This window comes from Hyla sarda, chromosome 7 (assembly GCF_029499605.1).
Source record: "Hyla sarda isolate aHylSar1 chromosome 7, aHylSar1.hap1, whole genome shotgun sequence".
Lineage (NCBI taxonomy): Eukaryota > Metazoa > Chordata > Amphibia > Anura > Hylidae > Hyla > Hyla sarda.
The window spans coordinates 186680590-186701763 of NC_079195.1; the positions used below are offsets into that span (position 1 = coordinate 186680590).

Sequence of the window (21174 nt, forward strand, 5' to 3'; positions counted from 1 at the left end):
AGATCCTCCGCTGACAGTAAACCACATAGTAAACCTTAGATAATGTTGGAGGAACACTTTCCAAACACTAACGCTTTCTCGGGGAAACATTGGTGAACCTGGGTGGTGGAGGACCTTAGAAAGGACCCATTTTTGCCCTCGCTATAATCTCTCTCTGGTTGGAATTCTGCATTCATTATATGAGACCTAGTGAAGAAGATTGTTCAGCAAAGTCAATTGTAAATCTGTCTACATCTTATATAGAACATCTCATTCTCCCATAACTAAGACTGGACACCCACAAATTTCTATGATAAAAAATATTTATGGTGCTCGGCTTAAAAATAAGGTCCCAGTGGTGGTGAAGCCGTATGATGTCCTATATACTGCTTTTTGGAGACAATGGAGGGGATTTAGCAAAACCTGTGCAGAGGAAAAGTTGACCGGTTGCCCATAGCAACCAATCAGATGGCTTCTTTTACTTTTCATAGGCCATTTAAAAAAATGTAAGAAGCAATGTGATTGGTTGCTATGGGCAACTGGTCAACTTTTCCTCTGGACAGGTTTTGCTAAATCTCCTCCTATGGACATAATCTAATGTATCTGAGTGATGACACTTATTGAATGTAGCAGAACATTACAGGCCATTACAAGGCTTTATTATTTCTACCATTAGCAGCAAGTAGATGGTCTGGTTTATTCCAGCCTCCTTATTCTAACCTTCCAGCAGAGTTTATGGGCACCACTGCCAACCTATACAACACATAAAAGTCACATCACCTGCCCCATCTACTAATAATAAAGCACTACAAGAATCAGCCATGAATATCTCCATTCTTCTGGACCCTAGGCTATCACCCATGATGCCTATATCACAATGTATATGGATCCACAGGTCCCTGGACCACTGGTAGCAGGTGCCACCTGATGTTTTGATGACATCACGTCACCTGGACAACGGCTGTTGTTGTTGTTTACCCACAACTGTCAGTTGGACCGAGCGGACGGACGTCTACAGGATCCCAAAGATGGCGGCTACTGGAGGAAGAAGAGATGGCGAGAAGGAGAGAGGAGAGAAGAGGGAAGAGGAGAGCGGAGGAAAGAGGAAGAGGGAAGAGGAAAGCGAGGAGGTGAAGGAGAGCGGAAAGAAGAGGAAGGAGGAAGAGGTGAGCGAGGAGGTGAAGAAGAGGAAGAGAGAAGAGGAAAGCGAGGAGGTGAAGAGCAGAGAGAAGAGGAAGGAGGAAGATGTGAGCGAGGAGGTGAAGAAGAGGAAGATAGAAGAGGAAAGCAAGGAGGTGGAGAAGACAGGAGAGAAGAGGAAGGAGGAAGAGGTGAGCGAGGAGGTGAAGAAGAGGAAGAGAGAAGAGGAAAGCGAGGATGTGGAGAAGAGGAGAGGAGAAGATGCCAGATTATTGGAGGATGAGGAGCCAAGACCAGGCACCAGCCAGGACCCCGGAACATCAAGCTCCTACCCCAAATTTAACATCTATCACCTCACTGTCCATCAGGTATTGGGTAGGGGCAGCTTTGGAGTGGTAAGTTTATTTATGTTTTTTTTTTTTTGTTAAATGGACAGTCAATGTGGTTTTTCCCATTGATATTCTGCAGCTAATTGTAAGTCTAGAAAATAACCAGCGTAGGCCATCTTAATGTAGAGCAACAATGTGGGGCCATGTTGAACTTTCAGTGACCAGTATTAGAGAGTGTGAGAGCGATTTAGGACATTGCTCCCCATTCACACCTGAGACATGTAACCAGGGCTGCCATCAGAAATTTTGGGGCCCCTTACGCAGCTTAATTCCAGGCCCCCCCCCCCCCCTCGAGTCCGCCCCAGGGCCAACTCCCAACCCATTTTTTTTCCTAATGATATATTTCTAATTACTTTATAGAAGATTGTAGTGCAGTAATACACTGTGCTGCAAAGTAATTTTACTGCGCCACACTCTGCTGTAATCTAATATACCCTATTCTGAATACTGTGAAACTTTCTGTGTACTTTCTCCAGCACAATGTCCACCTCTATATAGTTGTAGACCCCCTCTCTGCCCCCACATATATATATACACATATATATAGTTGTACACCTCCTCTGTGCCCCCATACATAGTTGTACACCCATCTTTGCCCCATATATAGTTATAGGCCAATTTTGTGCCCCCATATATAGTTGTAGGCCCCTGTGCTCCATATATAATTGTAGGTCCCACGTGCCTCCAATATACATGATTGTAGACCCCCTTTGTGCCCCTGTGTGTAATAATAGGCCCCCTTTGAGCTCCCATAGTTATAGGCCCCACCTTTCAGCTCCCACAGTTAGTTATAGGCCCACCCTTTCAGCCCTAAGTTAGTTATAGCCCCCCCCTTTCAGCCCCCACAGTTAAATATAGCCCCCCCTTTCAGCCCCCTCAATTAAATATAGGCCCCCCCCCCTTTCAGCCCCCACAGTTAAATATAGACGCCTCCTTTCAGCCCCCACAGTTAAATATAGGCCCCCCCGTTCAGCCCCCACAGTTAAATATAGACCCCCCCTTTCAGCCCCCACAGTTAAATATAGGCCCCCCTTTTAGCCCCCAGTTAAATATAGCCCCCCCCCTTCAGCCCCCACAGTTACATATAGCCCCTCTTTCAGCCCCCACAGTTAAATATAGGCCCCCCCCTTTCAGCCCCACAGTTAAATATAGGCCCCCCCCTTTAAGCCCCCATTTAAATATAGCCCCCCCCCCTTTCAGCCCCACAGCTAAGTATAGGCCCCCCTTTTAGCCCCCAGTTAAATATAGGCCCCCCTTTCAGCCCCCAGTTAAATATAGGCCCCACCTTCCAGCCCCCACAGTTAAATATAGGCCCCCCTTTCAGACCCCAGTTAAATATAGGCCCCCCTTTCAGCCCCCACAGTTAAATATAGGCCCCTTCTCAGGCCCCACAGTTAAATATAGGCCCCCCCATTCAGCCCCTAGTTAAATATAGGCCCCCCTTTCAGCCCCCAGTTAAATATAGGCCCCCCTTTCAGCCCCCAATTAAATATAGGCCTCTTCTTTCAGCCCCCTCAGTTAAATATAGCCCCCCCTTTCAGCCCCCTCAATTAAATATAGCCCCCCCCCCTTTCAGCCCCCACAGTTAAATATAGACGCCCCCTTTCAGCCCCCACAGTTAAATATAGGCGGCCCCCTTTTCAGCCCCCACAGTTAAATATAGGCCCCCCTTTCAGCCCCCACAGTTAAATATAGGCCCCTTTTCAGGCCCCACAGTTAAATATAGGCCCCCCCATTCAGCCCCCAGTTAAATATAGGCCCCCCATTTCAGCCCCCAGTTAAATATAGGCCCCCCTTTCAGCCCCCAGTTAAATATAGGCCCCCCCTTTCAGCCCCCAGTTAAATATAGGCCCCCCCTTTCAGCCCCCACAGTTAAATATAGGCCCCCCCTTTCAGCTCCCACAGTTAAATATAGGCCCCCCCTTTCAGCCCCCTCAGTTAAATATAGGCCCCCCCTTTCAGCGCCCTCAGTTAAATATAGCCCCCCCCCCCCTTTCAGCCCTCACAGTTAAATATAGGCCCCCCTTTCAGCCCCCACAGTTGATATAGGCCCCCCTTTGTGCCCCAACAAGTAGTTATAGGCCCCATGTACCCCCACAGACATACTGCCTCCAGACATTCACGGTATATGGCTGGAGGCAGTATGTCTGTGCTCTGACCAGACTGGAGGAGCCCCCAGACTGGAGGAGCAGTGGTCGGAGCATTGAAGGCAGCCTGCTGTGGTTACCTTCCTGGCCCGATGTCAGCCACGCGTCTTCCAGGCAGCCCCTTCGCTCCAGTTCTTCTTCGGGCGCGGCTTTCCTCTGACTTCCGGGCCGGCTTGCCGCGTCATAGCGCACCGAACGTGCCTACGCGCGGCACGATCGTTGCGCTAGTACCTCCCGACGGCCACTGCAGTTTTTTTTTTTTTTTTTTTAAAGTGGCAGTGGCCTCCGAGGTATGTGCGGCAGGGACAGGGCCCAGGAAAGAGGGTAACTGACTGACTGATTGTACAGAGTACGGTCAGTCAGTCAGTGGAAAATGGCAGGCCCCCAACGGTCAGTGAGTGAGTAAAAAATAAAAAATAAATGTTGGGCCCGGCCCCCCTCGGGTCCGGGCCCCTTACGGGAGTACCGGCTGTACCCCCCTGATGGCGGCCCTGCATGTAACACTAATGAGTCACAATTACTTATTGGGCCCAATTTGAACATTTCTACTTAGGGTTGTACTCACTTTTTTTTGCCAAGGTTAAGATATTAATGACTTTATGATGAGTTATTTGGGTGGGGGGGGGGGACACACAATATTAAACACTGTTACACTTTACATTGTAGAAGAGTTTCATTTCTTCTGTGTTGTCACATGAAAAGATAAAATAAAATATTTAAAAACATGTGAAGGTTGTACTCACTTATGTCAGATACTGTAAATGTTATAACTGTAATAATCTTTTTTTTAAGCCATTTATCTATTTTTTGCACTGACACTTGACTGAACATATATGTATTTCTCATGTGTTGAACATATAATGTCACCATGATGAATTGTCTTTATACATTTATGATGAATATGCACGTTATACTTGTTATACTTGATATTACTTTATTTGGTAATTACGTGTCTGGGTAAATATAGACCCTTAGTGATGTGTGTGAACATGCTTGAAAAAAGCTTCAACAAGAAGCAGAAATGTGGCAGTGATTTAACTATTATATGGAGAGCTGCAATATATTTTTTTATATACTATATACCCATACATACAGACACTGTGATCTGTAGTTTTTGCCGGTACCACTTGTGCATTGTATTGATTGTTTGATTACTTCTTATGTGTTGATGTGACAAAAATTGGCAATTTTTTTTTTTGCATTCACATCATTGACAATGCAATATCAGGAATGTGAACCAAAGTGAAATAATTGCAGATTTTTGGTCACATCATATCTCAGAAACAATGGAATAAAAGTGATGAAAAAGTCAAATATAAGCAAAAGTTATGTTACAGTGGTACAGTGGTAAAGTTTTTTTTTAAATCAACTAGTGCCAGAAAGTTAAACAGATTTGTAAATTACTTCTATTAAAAAATCTTAATCCTTCCAGTACTTTTTAGGGGCTGTATACTACAGAGGAAATGGTTTTCTTTTTGGATTTCTCTGATGTAATGACTACAGTGCTCTCTGCTGACCTCTGCTGTCCATTTTAGGAACTGTCCAGAGCAGCATATGTTTGCAATGGGGATTTGTTCTCTGGAAAGTTCCAAAAAGGGACAGCAGAGGTCAACAGAGAGCACTTTGGTTATGACAGAAGAGAAATCCAAATAGAAAAGCATTTCCTCTGTAGCATACAGCCCCTAAAAATTACTGGAAGGATTAAGATTTTTTAATGAAAGTACTTTACAAATCTGTTTAACTTTCTGGAACCAGTGGATGGATTTATAAAAAAAAAGTTTTCCAAGGGAGTACCCCTTTATTAAAAACTACAGATAATGGTGCAAAAAATTCTCATACAGCACTGTATGCAGAAAAATAAGAAAGTTATAGGAGGTCAGAATAGGGAAATTTTAAACATACTTTGCCTTTTTTAAAAGAAGTGCAGTAATAGAAAAGAATGCAAACATGAGTATCATTTTAATTGTATTCATCCACATAATTAAAGGGGTACTCCTGTGCAAAACTTTTTTTTAAATCAACTGGTGCCAGAAAGTTAAACAGATTTGTAAATTACTTCTATTAAAAAATCTTAATCTTTCCAGTACTTTTTAGGGTCTGTAAACTACAGAGGAAATGGTTTTCTTTTTGGAACACAGAGCTCTCTGCTGACATCATGACCACAGTGCTCTCTGCTGAAATCTCTGTCCATTTTAGGAACTGTCCAGAGCAACACATGTTTGCTATGGGGATTTTCTCCTACTCTGGACAGTTCTTATAAAGGACTGATATGTAAGCAGAGAGCAGTGTGGTCATGATGTCAGCAGAGAGCTCTGTGTTCCAAAAAGAAAACCATTTCCTCTGTAGTATTCAGCAGCTAATAAGTACTGAAAGGATTAAGATTTTTTAATAGAAGTAATTTACAAATCTGTTTAACTTTCTGGCACCAGTTGATTAAAAAAATAAATAAATAAATAAATAAGTTTTCCATGGGAGTACCCCTTTAAGAAAACATGAAAATTTAACTGTAAAATGCATTGCTTAAAACCAAAACCCCCAAAAATTAGCAAAATTGTGATTTTCTTTAATTTATTTTCTTTTTTCAATTTTAAATTCAAATTTAAGGTGTCTTTATAAAGTACATTTTGTTGTGAAAAAACAAACATATGGGTCTGTGGATGGAAAAATAAAAAGAATTATGGCTCTTGAAAGGTGTAAACTAAAAAATGTGTAAACTAAAATTTGTTGTGTCCTCAAGGCCAAAATTTGCTGTGTCTCTAAAGGGGTATTCCAGAATTTATTTTTTATTTGACATTTGACTATGCTACAGAGGCTGTAAAGTTAGTGTAGTTAATAATGTAGTGTCTGTACCCGTATGTGACGGTTTTCTCACAATTCTTATGTGATTTTCACCCCAATATTTACTTTTACCAGCATACAAAATTACTGTTGTCTCAGATTTTTCCCAGGTTGCAATGCTTCCGAGACCTGACTCACTAGTCAGCTGATGACAGGGAGCCTGTCTGCTTCAATGGGTGGAGCGATCGCTTGGTGGGAGAGAGATCAATCTGCAACTATTGCAACAGCTGTAGGCACCCTGATTGAAAACCACAGGTCTTTTGAATGAATGCTGCTCATTTATGGGAGTGTTACTGATGTGTGGGAGGGAGGAAAATGGAATTATGGGCTTTGTAGGCAAAGAAGTAAACTCAAAAAGGAAATACTAGTTCACAAAAAGCTAGCCACAGTGTTATGGTAATCTCACGCCATTTAGCCCCAAGACAAGCGCAGATCCTTCCTAAGCATGTCCATTAATTTCTGCCAGGTACGTACTAAAATACCTTATGGTGGATAACCCATTAAAGGGGTTAAATGACCAGCATCAAAGTGATCTCCATTGTCGGTCCTTACTGGCTGGTGTTTCTGCAGGTTGAGTCAGCACCGCCAGGTATTTGGCACTAGAGAGACAGGATTCCTCTAGTGCCTGAAGTTCGGCTATGCTGACCCTCCCCCCCCCCCCCCAGTAAGTTAAAAAGTATGAATTGAGAGATGGCACAACCCTCCCCCCCCCCCCTCTAACCTGGGGTGGACCACTCCCCCGCTGCCCCCCTGCCTGAGAGTTATAGGAGTGTGATTACAGCTACCACACTCCTATCACACTCAGCCAATGCAGCTCTGGAGGTGTCTGCAGTATAAGACATATTCTAACAGCAGAAAAGTAACTGCAGCTCTGGAAGTGACAGGAGGATAAGACATGATGTGACAGCAGAATAGTGACAGCAGCTCTGAAGGTGACTGGAGGATAAGTCAAAATATAACAGCAGAATACTGACTGCAACTCTGGAGTTGACTGGAATATAAGACATGATGTGAGAGCAGAATAGTGGCTGCAGCTTTGGAGGTGAAAGGAGCTTAAGACATGATGTAACAGCAGAATAGTGGTTGCAGCTCTGGAGGCAACTTAAGGATGCGACATGATGTAATAGTAGAAAAGTAAGTACAGCTTTGGCAGTAACAGGAGGACGAGATATGGTGTAACAGCAAAATAGTGTCTACCATGCTGTGCCTGTATTTATCTGAATAAAGCTTGAAGTTTTTTTACCTGCTACCGGATGGTGCCGGATACTTCTATTGCTGTCTATGTCTGTGGAGGGGAACGCTACCCGACAGTCCAGGCACAGGAGCGGAGGAAAGGATCAGAGCAGTCAAGCACATTTTATTAACAGCAAAAAAGTGAGTACACACACCTTGTCTCTGTCTTCTTCCTCTGTGAACGTGAATCAGGTACCTGTCATAGAGCCAAAAGAAAGAAAAGTGATATGTTGCTCAGTACCTAATCCTGATCCTGTACATATACATTTTTATGTGTCTAGGACCTGTATATCCCTAACAAATAGCATTTATATCTTGGTCACTTGCTTTGTCTTCTTGCCTTGCGGAGGGGGCGTGTCCATCTCTTTCCCTCACTGAGTCTGGGAGCAGCCTGGCAGTCTGCAGATCTTTCTAAATTAGTGCAAGGATTTTAGTGATAAAAGCACAGTAGTTTTTATGCATACATTTTATATCTGTCATTAGTAAAGATGGATGCTAATCCAGCTTTACTAGGAACAGATAGAAAATGTGTGTCATTCAGCTTTAACAGACTCCTGAATGTCTGTTCAGCTTCTTTGTCATTCAGGACTCAGAGAAAGCTTTGGCTATTCAAGCATGCTGGGAGTTGTAGTTTTGCAATAGTTTGAGCTGCAGTGTTTGTAAAGCAATGTGTTAGAACAGTGTTGCCTTTAGCTGTTGCAAAACTACAACTCCCAGCATGCCCACACATCCTTTGTCTGTAGTTTTGCAAGAGATGGAGACACACAGCTGGAGAATACCCAGCTCTAACACAGAGTTTTACAAAGATTGTAACTCCAGCTGTTGCAAAACTAAAACTCCCATCATGGTAGTTATAGTTTAGGAATAGCTGAAGGCTGCAGTGGTGATCTCCTATACTGGATACCAACACACTTTATGGCCTGTATCCAGTATGCTGCAAAATACAGAGTAGTCTGTCTGCGTAAAGACTGATGAGCCCTAGTGGTGGTTATTTTCATTTTTCCTTTTTTAGTAATTTTTTTTTTTTTTTTATAAATGTGTATTTAAAAAAGTAATCTTATCAGTAGTACTACAAAATATAAAAAGTTTTTCAACATGACAGTGTCTCTTTAAGCATGCTCCTATCGGTGAAGGGGAGGAGTTCCTGCACAGAAGAAAGATATGTGGTGGCACCCTGCCTCCGTCCTACATGCCCCTAGGCCTTATGTCCCCCCTTGTTATCCTCCTGCACTGGCTCTTAGAAGATCAGGGAGAATGCAAGCTGGAGCTCTCTATATAATACATACAAACCTTCAGCTTGCATGCTCCCCGAGAAGCAGCAAGACCTACGGTGGCCGGGCCCTCCGTGCCTGACCTGTCACACGCCCCTGCTACAGAGAAGCTGTCATCTGGCCAATTGTATTCCATCATAGCTGTAGTCACTTGTAAGTTCTGCAGGGATCATGGGTGAAACAACAACTCCCAGCATAACCTTATTACTGCTAAGATTTTACTGGGAGCTATAGTATCACATGGTACAAACTTATTGAGCAATTGCCCCTTACTTGGCATCACAACAGGCTAAAAAATTACTTAGGGGGCATTATAGGGTGACACCATTTTCTACCACAACGGGTGACATTAACCTTAGCAACACCACTGGTGCTCTGTAATAGCTAGAGGCAAAGAGCTCGCTGTTACTGCGCTCCTCTGTGTGTGCCGCTGTGTCAGTCAATGGGAGGTCAGCAGAGAAAGGTGTTGGCGGCCCTCTGATACTCGGGCACATTATAAAGAATTTATTCTCTATTGGCTATAAAACAATGAAATATACACAGAAACATAGGAGTAGAATAAGCTTTTTAACCCCTACTGCAATGTGTTGCCAGTTAAACATGTATAAAAGATGTGATAGATGCCCATTACAAGGATGTGATAGATGCCCATTACAAGGATATGATAGATGCCCATTACAAGGATGTGATAGATGCCCATTACAAAGATTTGATAGATGCCCATTACAAGGATGTGATAGATGCCCATTACAAGGATTTGATAGATGCCCATTAAAAGGATATGATAGATGCCCATTACAAGGATGTGATAGATGCCCATTACAAGGATGTTATAGATGCCCATTACAAGGATGTGATAGATGCCCATTACAAGGATGTGATAGATGCCCATTACAAGGATGTGATAGATGCCCATTACAGGTCGGGTTATGAGGAAGGGATAGGAGGACGGGATAGGAGGTCGGGATAGGAGGTCGGGATAGGAGGATGGGATAGGAGGTCGGGATAGGAGGTCGGGATAGGAGGTCGGGATAGGAGGTCGGGATAGGAGGTCGGGATATGGCATCAATATATGAGGACGGGATATGAATTCAAAAGCTTCCTCCTTTGTTTATTTTCCTCCCCAACAAGGATTAGGAAGGAAAAACTGGGCAATGCTGGGTACTCAGCTAGTATATATATATTTATTTATTTTAATAGTAAAATGGAATAGCTAAAGTAAAAAATTAAAATAAAAAAAAAACACGCCTGCAAAAACAATGTTTAAACTCACATGGCTTTTTTTTTGGTGTTTTTTCACTCCCACACTATGGAGAAAAACACAGCGATTTTCCCCAAAAAACGCCATAGTCTCATAAGGTCACTTCTAGGAATCACCCAATGAGCCGAAAAAAGCTGAAAAAACGCCAAAAGGATAAAAAAAACACCAATTAGAAAAACAAAAAAAGTGGATATGGCATTTTGTAGTTCCTTATTGACTTGCAGCTAACATTTGCCCACGCTGTGCAGTAGAATGGGTGTTTTTTTGGGCCTTTTATTTTTTTTTTCAACTACATCCCTATTACATCTCATATGTACCATGGCATGGAAATAACAATGACCATCACCCCACAGTCCCTAACTGGTTGGCTCTAGCTATACCTCTAGTTATACCTAGTTATAACAAGTTGGCTCTAGTTATACCAATGGGATATTGTCAAAAGGAAATATTTCCCATAGTCTTCCACTATTTACTATTGCTCCCTTTGCTTTCTTTCAGGTGGGCCTGGCATCAGTCCCCGGCCGAAACAACTACGTGGCCATCAAGGGAATCACCAAGACAGGGGACAATGCAGCGACCCTGCAGAGAGAGAGACGGATCCTCATGCTGGCCCGAGACTGCCCGTTCCTGTGTCACCTGTATGCTGCACAGCAGTCTCAGGACCATGCATTCTTCATCACCGAGTACCTGTCCGGCGGCAGCCTGGAGGCTTTACTCAGAATGTGCAGCTGTCTGAACACCGACAACGTAAGATTCTACACAGCAGAGATTGCATGCGGCCTCCAGTTCCTTCACGGACATAACATCGTCCACCGGTAAGTCTAACTTCCCCACACCTGTCTCCTTGTCATGTTGTAAATAATGCACCCAACTTTCCCAGAATCCTGAATTTTGTTAGGCTTTGTGGTGGTACAGTTCATGACCCCTTCACCATTGTCGATCTTTAAAGATTTCCTGTGATGTCCCAGCACCAAAAGCTGTCCTGTGGGCTGCGGATCTCCTTGGGCATGCATTTTTCACTGTGTATTATATAATGTATGTACTGTATCTTTAACCCCTTCCCGCAGAATCACGTCTATAGACGTCATTCAGTTAACCCCGTGATGCGCAGCATCGCACGGGTTAACTGGCAGAAGTCCCGCTGTTTCAAGCAGGGGACAACTTCTGCAACACCCTCCAGGACCATCTGTTGATGGTCCTGGTCAGCGATCACTGTGATTGGTCCCTGTGGACTAATCACAGTGAATGAGCTGACTGGGGGTAAAATTCATTTCCCCTGCTCTGCCCGCCACTAGAAGTCTGAGCAGAGCAGGGGAAGAAGATGCCGAGAGCTGCTGTGGAGACAGCAGCACTTATCAAGTACCGGCGCGGCAGTGGGGACCGGCGGCAGGCTCTCAACAGCTGGAGGCACACGGGTTGGCGGCGGGTAAGTGGAGGACGCGGCGGGCGGCATCTGCATCAGAGGCAGCAGTGAAGCTCTTCTCTGCTGCTTCTGGTAGTTTAGAAAACTACAACACCCAGCATGCCTTTTGGCTGTCTGGGCATGCTGGGTGTTGTAGTTTTGCAACATCTGGAGGGCCGCAGTTTGGATCAATCTGTGCTCTTCCAGATGTTGCAAAACTACAACTCCCAGCATGCCCAGACAGTCCAGGCATGCTGGGAGTTGTAGTTCTGTAACATCTGGCCCTTCAGATGTTGCCGAACTACAACTCCCAGCATGCCTGGGCATGCTGAGAGTTGTCATTTTGCAAAATCTGGAGGGCTACAGTTTGGACACCACTACACAGTGGTCTCCAAACTGTTCTCCTCCAGATGTTGCAAAACTACAACACCCAGCATGCCCTTTGGCTGTCCGTGCATGCTGGGAGTTGTAGTTTTGCAACAACTGGAGGCACACTGGTTGGGAAACATTGTCTGTTTCCTAACTCAGTGTTTCCCAACCTTTGTGCCTCCAGCTGTTGCAAAACTATAACTCCCAGAATGCACTGAAAAACCATACATGCTGGGAGTTGTAGTTTTGCAACAGCTGGAGGCACACGGGTTGGGAAACACTGAGTTAAGTAACAAACTCTTAGTGTTTTGCAACCAGTGTACCTCCAGCTGTTGCATAACTACAACCCCCATGCACGGACAGCCAAAGGGTATGCTGGGAGTTGTAGTTTTGCCTTCCCCACAGGGGGATTTACAGTGAGTTTCTCGCTGCAAGTTTGAAATGCAGCTAATTTTACGCTGTAGCTCAAAACTCTATGTAAACTCGCCCGTGCAAATGTACCCTAAAAACACTACACTACACTAACACAAAATAAAGAGTAAAACACTACATATACACCCCCTTACACTGTCCCCCCCCCCCCCTCGCCCCTCCCCAATAGAAATGAAAAACATCAGGTATGGCACTGTTTTCAAAACTTAGCCTCCAGCTGTTGCAAAACAACAACTCCCAGTATTGCGGGACAGCCATTGACTATCCAGGCATGCTGGGAGTTTTGCAACAGCTGGAGACACCCTGTTTGGGAAACACTGCCTTAGAATACCCCTATGTCCACCCCTATACAAATCCTTAATTTAGGCCTCAGATAGGCATGGCACTCTCTCACTTCGGAGCACTGTCGTATTTCAAGGAAACCGTTTAGGGCCACATATGGGGTATTTCCGTAATCGGGAGAAATTGTCTAACAATTTTTCGGGGGGCTTTTTCTCCTTTTACCCCCTATGAAAAGGTAAAGTTGGGGTCTACTCCAGCATGTTATTGTAAAAAAAAAAAAAAAAAATGTTACACTAACATGCTGGTGTTGCCCCATACTTTTTTTTATTTTCACAAAAGGTAAAAGGAAAAAAAGACCCCAAAGTTTTTAATGCAATTTTTCCTGAGTACGGAAATACCCCATATGTGGGAGTAAAATGCTCTGCGTGCGCACAACAGGGCTCAGGAATGAGAGCACCATGTACATTTGAGGTGATTTGCACAGGGGTGGCTGATCGTTACAGCGGTTCTGACATAAAAAAAAAAAAACCTACATGTGACCCCATAGTGAGCCTTAACACCCCACACCTGTTTGAAGAATTTTCATTGAAAATGAAAAATTTGTGTTTTTTCACTAAAATGCTGGTGTTATCCCAAATTTTTCATTTTCTCAAGGTGTAATAGTAAAAAAGCCCCCCAAAATTTTTATATAAATGCCCTATAAGTGGACGTAAAGTGCTCTGCAGGCGAACTACAATGCTCAGAAGAGAAGGAGCACCATTGGGATTTTGTAGAAAGAATTTGGCTGGAATTGAAGGCCATGTGCGTTTACAAAGCCCCCATGGTGCCAGAACAGTGGACCCCTCCCCCCACATTTGACCCCATTTTGAAGATTACACCCCTCACGTAATGTAATAATGGGTGCTGTGAACATTTACACCCCACAGGCGTTTGACCTATTTTGTGTACAGTCATCCATGAAAATGAAAAATTAGATTTTTCATTTGCACAGCCCACTGTTCCAAAAGTCTGTCAAACACCAGTGGGGTATAAATGCTCACTGCACCCCTTATTACATTTGGTTAGGGGTTTAGTTTCCAAAATGAGGTCACGTGTGGGGGGGTTTCTGCTGTTCTGGCACCATGGGAGCTTTGTAAACGCACATGGCACCCGACTTCCATTCCAATCAAATTCTCTCCACAAAAGCTTTTTTTTTCTGAGCATTGTAGTTCGCCTGCAGAGCACTTTACGTCCATATATGGGGTATTTCCACACGAGGTTACAAATTTTGGGGGGCATTTTTTCCTATAACCTCTTGTAAAAATATTGAATTTGGGGGAAAAAAACTGCATTTTAGTGAAAAAAAAATGTTTTTCATTTACACATCCGAGTTTAACGAAAAGTATTCAAACACCTGTGGGGTGTTAAGGCTCACTGTACCCCTTGTTACGTTCCTTGAGGGATGTAGTTTCCAAAATGGTATGCCATGTGTTTTTTTTTTTTTGCTGTCCTTGCACCAAAGGGGCTTCCTAAATGGGACATGCCCCCCAAAAACCATTTCATCAAAATTTGCTTTCCAAAAGCTAAATGTGACTCCTTCTCCTCTGAGCATTGTAGTTCGCACACAGAGCGTTTGACGTCCACACATGGGGTATTACCATACTCAGAAGAGATGGGGTTACAAATTTTGGGTGTCATTTTTCCTATTACCCCTTGTAAAAATGTAAAATATGGGGGGAAAACCATTATTTTAGTGGGGAAAAAAATCCATTTACACATACAACTTTAACAGAAAGTCGTCAAACACCTGTGGGGTGTTAAAGCTCACTGTACCACTTGAGGGGTGTAGATTCCAAAATAGTAAGCTATGTGTTTTTTTTTTGTTTTTTTTTGCTGTTATGGAACCATAGGGGCTTCTTAAATGCGACATGCCCCCTAAAAACCATTGCAGCAAAATTCACTCTTCTAAATCCTATTGTCGCTCCTTCCCTTCTGAGCCCTCTAGTGCACCTACAGAACACTTGACATACACATATGAGGTATTTCCTTACTTGAGAGAAATTGGGTTACACATTTTGGGTGGCATTTTCTCCTTCTAGCCTTTATAAAAATGCAAATACTGGGTCTACAGGAACATGTTAGTGTAAAAAATAGAGATTTAGAATGTTCTCCTTCACTTTGCTGCTATTCCCTTGAGAAAGTCCAGGCTGACGAAACGTACGTTGGGGCGGTGGTGACAGGTCTCCATTATGGGTAAGTGAGTACCAGCTTTGTTAGTGTTATTACTTTCATGCACTGTTAGTGTCCATTCCAGCTATCCTAAGTGGGTAGCTGGACATTATATTAGTAAAGGTTATATACCCCTTTTCTTGTCCTATTGGACATTATTATTGGACACCCATTACTGCTGCTGTAGATCTCACTGTTTATATACTTCATATGAGCTTGATTATACTAATCATACCTGTCTCACCACCTTCTTTTCGGATTGATTATCTGTTTACAATCATTGACCTTGTATAATGTTAATATTTAGTAGTCATATTTGTGATTTTAAAGAGTATTAATCAAATTATTTTAGTTTTATCAGTAGTCATGGCTCTAGTGTTTCTCTATAAGTATATAAAATTTATTTTCAGAGCTATACTGTAGCATTGGTTTATAGACCCGCAGCGAGTTTTAGATATGGTTTATACACCAGTAGTTTCAATGTACATTATACTACAACGCTGCTATTTCTTGTTGCTAATTATTCCTGTGAAATACCTAAAGAGTTAACAAACCTTTTGAATGTCATTTTGAATACTTTGAAGGGTGCAGTTTTTATAATAGGGTCATTTATGGGATATTTCTAATATGAACACCCCTCAAATACACTTCGAAACAGAACTGTTCCCTGAAAAATTCTGATTTTGAAAATTTTGTGAAAAATAGGAAAATTGCTGCTGAACTTTGAAGCCCTCTGATGTCTTCCAAAAGTAAAAACCTGTCAACTTTATGATGCAAATATAAAGTAGACATATTGTATATGTGAATCAATATATAATTTATTTGGAATATCCAATAGAGTTTCAAATTCAGAAAAATGCTAAATTTGTTAATTTTTCATAAAATTTAGCAATTTTTAACCAAGAAATGATGCAAGCATTGACAAAAATTTACAACTAAGATAAAGTAGAATATGTCATGAAAAAATAAACTCGGAATCAAATTCATAAGTAAAAGAATCCCAGAGTTATTAATGCTTAAAGTGACAGTGGCCAGATTTGCAAAAAATGCTCTGGTCCTTAAGGCCAAAATGACCTCGGTCCTTAACCCCTTAACGACGCAGGACGTATATTTACGTCCTGCGCCGGCTCCCGCGATATGAAGCGGGATCGCGCCGCGATCCCGCATCATATCGCGTCGGTCCCGGCGCTCATCAACGGCCGGGATCCGCGGCTAATACCAAACATCGCCGATCGCGGCGATGTGTGGTATTAACCCTTTAGAAGGGGCGGTCAAAGCTGACCGCCGCTTCTAAAGCGAAACTGAAAGTGACCCGGCTGCTCAGTCAGGCTGTTCGGGACCGCCGCGGTGAAATCGCGGCGTCTCGAACAGCTGACCGGACATCGGGAGGGCCCTTACCTGCCTCCTCGGTGTCCGATCGGCGAATGACTGCTCCCTGCCTGAGATCCAGGCAGGAGCAGTCAAGCGCCGATAACACTGATCACAGGCGTGTTAATACACGCCTGTGATCTGTGTAGAAGATCAGTGTGTGCAGTGTTATAGGTCCCTATGGGACCTATAACACTGCAAAAAAAATGTAAAAAAAAAGTGTTAATAAAGGTCATTTAACCCCTTCCCTAATAAAAGTTTGAATCACCCCCCTTTTCCCATAAAAAAAATAAAACAGTGTAAAAACAAAATTAATAAACATATGTGAAATCGCCGCGTGCATAAATGTCCGAACTATAAAAATATATCATTAATTAAACCGCACGGTCAATGGCGTGCGCGCAAAAAAATTCCAAAGTCCAAAAAAGCGTATTTTGGTCACTTTTTATACCATTCAAAAATGAATAAAAATTGATCAAAAAGTCAGATCAAAACAAAAATCATACCGATAAAAACTTCAGATCACGGCGCAAAAAATAAGTCCTCATACCGCCCTGTACGTGGAAAAATAAAAAAGTTATAGGGGTCAGAAGATGACATTTTTAAACGTATAAATTTTCCTGCATGTAGTTATGATTTTTTCCAGAAGTGCGACAAAATCAAACCTATGTAATTAGGGTATCATTTTAACCATATGGACCTACAGAATAATGATAAGGTGTAATTTTTACCGAAATATGCACTGCGTAGAAACGGAAGCCCCCCAAAGTTACAAAATGGCGTTTTTTCTTCGATTTTATTTTTCCGTTTCGCCGTGCATCTTTGGGTAAAATGACTGATGTCACTGCAAAGTAGAATTGGTGACGCAAAAAATAAGCCATAATATGGATTCTTAGGTGGAAAATTTAAAGGGTTATGATTTTTAAAAGGTAAGGAGGAAAAAACAAAAGTGCAAAAACTGAAAAACCCTGAGTCCTTAAGTGGTTAAGAGAGAGAGGAGCAGTGATAATCAGGTGACCCTGCCTGCCCAGTGGGAACCCCTAAATTCTCTTGTATATGGTGTTGGGGGGGAGGAGTCGCCCCAGTCTAGCTGCAGAGCTCAAGCTGAGAACTGTGTGGAAAGGAGGAGGAAGTCGTGTGTGGAGAAATCCTGAGGGAAGCCTAAGAAAATATCTTCTAAAGTCAGCCCCACCATTCTGCAAAGTTTCCCCATACAGCAGAGTCAGCCCCGCCATTCTGCAAGTGTTCCCCCATACAACAGAGTCAGTCCCGCCATTCTGCAAGTGTTCCCCCATACAGCAGAGTCAGCCCCGCCATTCTGCAAGTGTTCCCCCATACAGCAGAGTCAGCCCCGCCATTCTGCAAGTGTTCCCCCGTACAGCAGAAGCCCCGCCATTCTGCAAGTGTTCCCCCATACAGCAGAGTCAGCCCCGCCATTCTGCAAGTGTTCCCCCATACAGCAGAGTCAGCCCCGCCATTCTGCAAGTGTTCCCCCGTACAGCAGAAGCCCCGCCATTCTGCAAGTGTTCCCCCATACAGCAGAGTCAGCCCCGCCATTCTGCAAGTGTTCCCCCATACAGCAGAGTCAGCCCCACCATTCTGCAAGTGTTCCCCCATACAGCGGAAGCCCCGCCATTCTGCAAGTGTTCCCCTGTACAGCAGAGTCAGCCCCACCATTCTGCAAGTTTTCCCCCATACAGCGGAGTCAGCCCTGCCAATCTGCAAGGGTTCCCCATACAGCGGAGTCAGCCCCACCATTCTGCAAGTGTTCCCCCATACAGCGGAGTCAGCCCCGCCAATCTGCAAGGGTTCCCCGTACAGAGGAGTCAGCCCCACCATTCTGCAAGTGTTCCCCCATACAGCGGAGTCAGCCCCACCATTCTGCAAGTGTTCCCCCGTACAGTGGTGAGTCAAGCTCTGGCAGTGATAGTACTTGGACCTTGTCAGAACCCTAGCCAGAGTGGGAAACCTTTCAGTCTATAATCTCTAGTCAGTATTATTCAAGTGGATGAAAAGCACCATAAGTCCTAGCAAGGCAACAGGACTCCCAAGGGTTACACTGCATCCCTTGTACTCTTCATACTGTGTGTTGTACCATCTACACCTGCTCAGTAAAAGACAGTTATCCGTAACCCGACGTCAGTGTGTTTCTTACTCCCATTGTCTGGCCCCGGAGAAGCTGATAAGAATTCCTTGCACCCCTGTGGCACCACATTACCATTGTCTTTTATTTATAACTCTTTTTTCTTCTTTCATTGCAGAGATATCAAGCCAGATAACATCATGCTGGATAGAGATGGACACATCCGCATCATAGACCTCGGAGTTGCCCAAGATGGCGTCACCTCTTCCAACAAGATCAAAGGAGTGACGGGCACGTTACCATACATGGCCCCAGAGGTGCTCCAGAGGAAGATGTACTATGCAGCAGTTGACTGGTGGAGCCTGGGGATTGTTGTATCCCGGATGTCAGCAGGACGTTCCCCATTTTACTTTGGCTGCAACAGAGAAATGGCTCACGATTCCATCACCAGAGAGAAGCCTAATATTCCATCTTGGCTCCCTGCTGACCTGAAACATCTGATCAAGAAACTGCTGCGTAAGAATCCTGAGAAGCGGCTGGGTGTGAACAGGAACATCAGAGACCATCCATTCTTCACCACCATCAACTGGGAGGAACTGGAGCAGAAGAGAGCACAGCCGCCATTTACACCATTCAAGCCAGCTCTGAAGAAGGGAGACCTGCCGTGGCCAGAGGAAGAGACAGCCCTTCACCCCTTGGAAGGATTCTCTTTCATTGCTCCAAGCTGGGCCTGTTAACATCAGCCCATGGCCATGGCCCAGAGCTCTGTGCCCCCTGACCCGTGCCTCTGCTGCTGTATTAGACCTCGGCTTGTCTATAACATCCTCTCTATACCATCTGAACGCTGCAGATTTCCATCAAGTTGTTACCCTGGATCTTAGCTCCACATCCTCCACAGCCTCTGAAGACCCTCTGTACCCCAGGAGCGGCCTGTGCTTGTAACACCTCAGCACAGACCTGGTAAGTATCACACATCATCACACATACATTAGGATCACACACACATTAGGATCACACACACATACAGGTAGATAGAAATATACACACAGGTACATAAATAGATAGTATAGACACAGACACACAGACACACACAACAGATAGCGGTAGATATCGGCTTTGATCCTGGGACTTGTTCCGATCGCCATATTTGGGGTCAGGAAGGAATTTTTCTCCTTTGAGGACAATTGGCTCATTCTTTAAGGGGGTTTTTGCCTTCCTTGGGATCATTCCAGCCATAAATAGGTAACATAACATAATGTACAAAAAATAAATGAATAATAATAATAAAAAAAAGTATTATATATGAATATATATATAAAAAAAATACATAATAGTTTACCATACTAGATAGGTCATGTACTGGCTTTTGATCCTGGGACTTGTTCCGATTGCCATATTTGGGGTCAGGAAGGAATTTTCCCCCCTTACATAAGGATAATTGGCTCTTTCCTCAAGGGGGTTTTCGCCTTCCTTTGGATCAACACAGTATATAAAAAAGCTTTGCTTTTACATTTATACATTACACATAGCAAAATAAAACATAACACACATTTCTAAAATTTGCAGAATCCCAGTATCCCCTTCCTGTAACTATATAAACGAAATAAAATGTCCTTTTCCCCCTTTACATCATTGTGTCTGTGTCTTTATTTCCATTGTTTGATCATGTATTGTTCTAATAAATACAGTGAAACCTCTTTGAGAAGACCACCCAAATTTCTCCTGGTCTTCTATTGCAGTGGTGTCCTAAAAACAAGACCACTATGGGAATGGTCTTTTCAAAGAGGTGGTACAAAGCTTCATTTGCACTAAATCATATTATATCATATTGTTGCAGAATGTTTGATACTTTTGAACATATTTAATGGAATTGGGTAGTGCAAACATTTGACAACTTTTTGTTGAATAGAATAAAAGAGTTTAAAAAACCATGGCACTTAAACCATGTCTCCTTTTGTTAGGCCAAACATGTATAACTGATGGTGTAAAATAGCAAAAAGAAAAAAATGGCACAATATGCTGGATAAATATGTCTACAAAGTCAAAGACAGAAAAAAATTGTGCAAAATGTGCCTAAGAACTGACACCCGATGCTTGATAAATTCTCCCCAAGGCGCCCAAAATTTTAAAAAAAATTATCTTCCCCTATTAACCGGGTATAGATGGAGGCAGGGGCGTACTTAGAGCATTTGGCACCCGGGGCGGACCCTTTGTTTCACCCCCCCCCCCCCCCACACACACGCACCCCCCTTAATTACACCCCCTCCCCTCCCCCAGGGGCGGACTGACAACACTCGGGGCCCCTGGACCAAAAAAAAGGCAAGGGCCCCTGCTAGGCTCTGCAGCTCGTCAATCTTCTGCCACGCTACTATTCCACCCAAATCCCACACACAATAAATTAAATTTATATATGTAAGAAACACTTTAACATAGGTAAATTTCCATGACCAATAATACTGGTATACAAGGAGAAATATATACCACCACACAATAACTGGATAATACCGCCATACTGTACTGAATAAAACCACTATATACAGACCAGTATACTATACAGGATCTGTATGCAATATAAGTGATTATATACAGGACCATATGGCGGTAGATATCATCAGGGGCGGACATATCACTTGTTCAGCCGGTTCGGCTGCACAGGGGCCCAGCGTGTTAGGGGGCCCCCTAGTAGCCCAGGTCACAGCCTGGGCCTCACAGTCTGGGCCCCTGTAGGGCCCCCTGCCAGTACTTCATACTAAATGCTGCAGCAACAGGTCC

At 43.6% G+C, this 21174-nt stretch overlaps 1 protein-coding gene across 3 annotated transcripts; it reads left to right on the forward strand.

Moving 5' to 3' along the window:
• Positions 1-865: 865 nt before the first annotated feature.
• Positions 866-20019, forward strand: LOC130282902 (protein kinase C delta type-like). 3 transcript variants are annotated; one of them, XM_056531850.1, is made up of 5 exons: positions 866-1193; positions 1275-1514; positions 7721-7867; positions 10757-11073; positions 18581-20019. In XM_056531850.1, exons 1-5 carry the CDS (start codon positions 915-917, stop codon positions 19137-19139), a joined length of 1542 nt encoding a protein of 513 aa, XP_056387825.1. In that variant the 5' UTR covers positions 866-914; the 3' UTR covers positions 19140-20019. The 3 variants fall into 3 exon arrangements, with proteins under 3 accessions (XP_056387825.1, XP_056387824.1, XP_056387826.1); XM_056531849.1 differs by having other exon boundaries at positions 868-1514; XM_056531851.1 differs by lacking the exon at positions 7721-7867 and having other exon boundaries at positions 877-1514.
• Positions 20020-21174: the final 1155 nt, after the last annotated feature.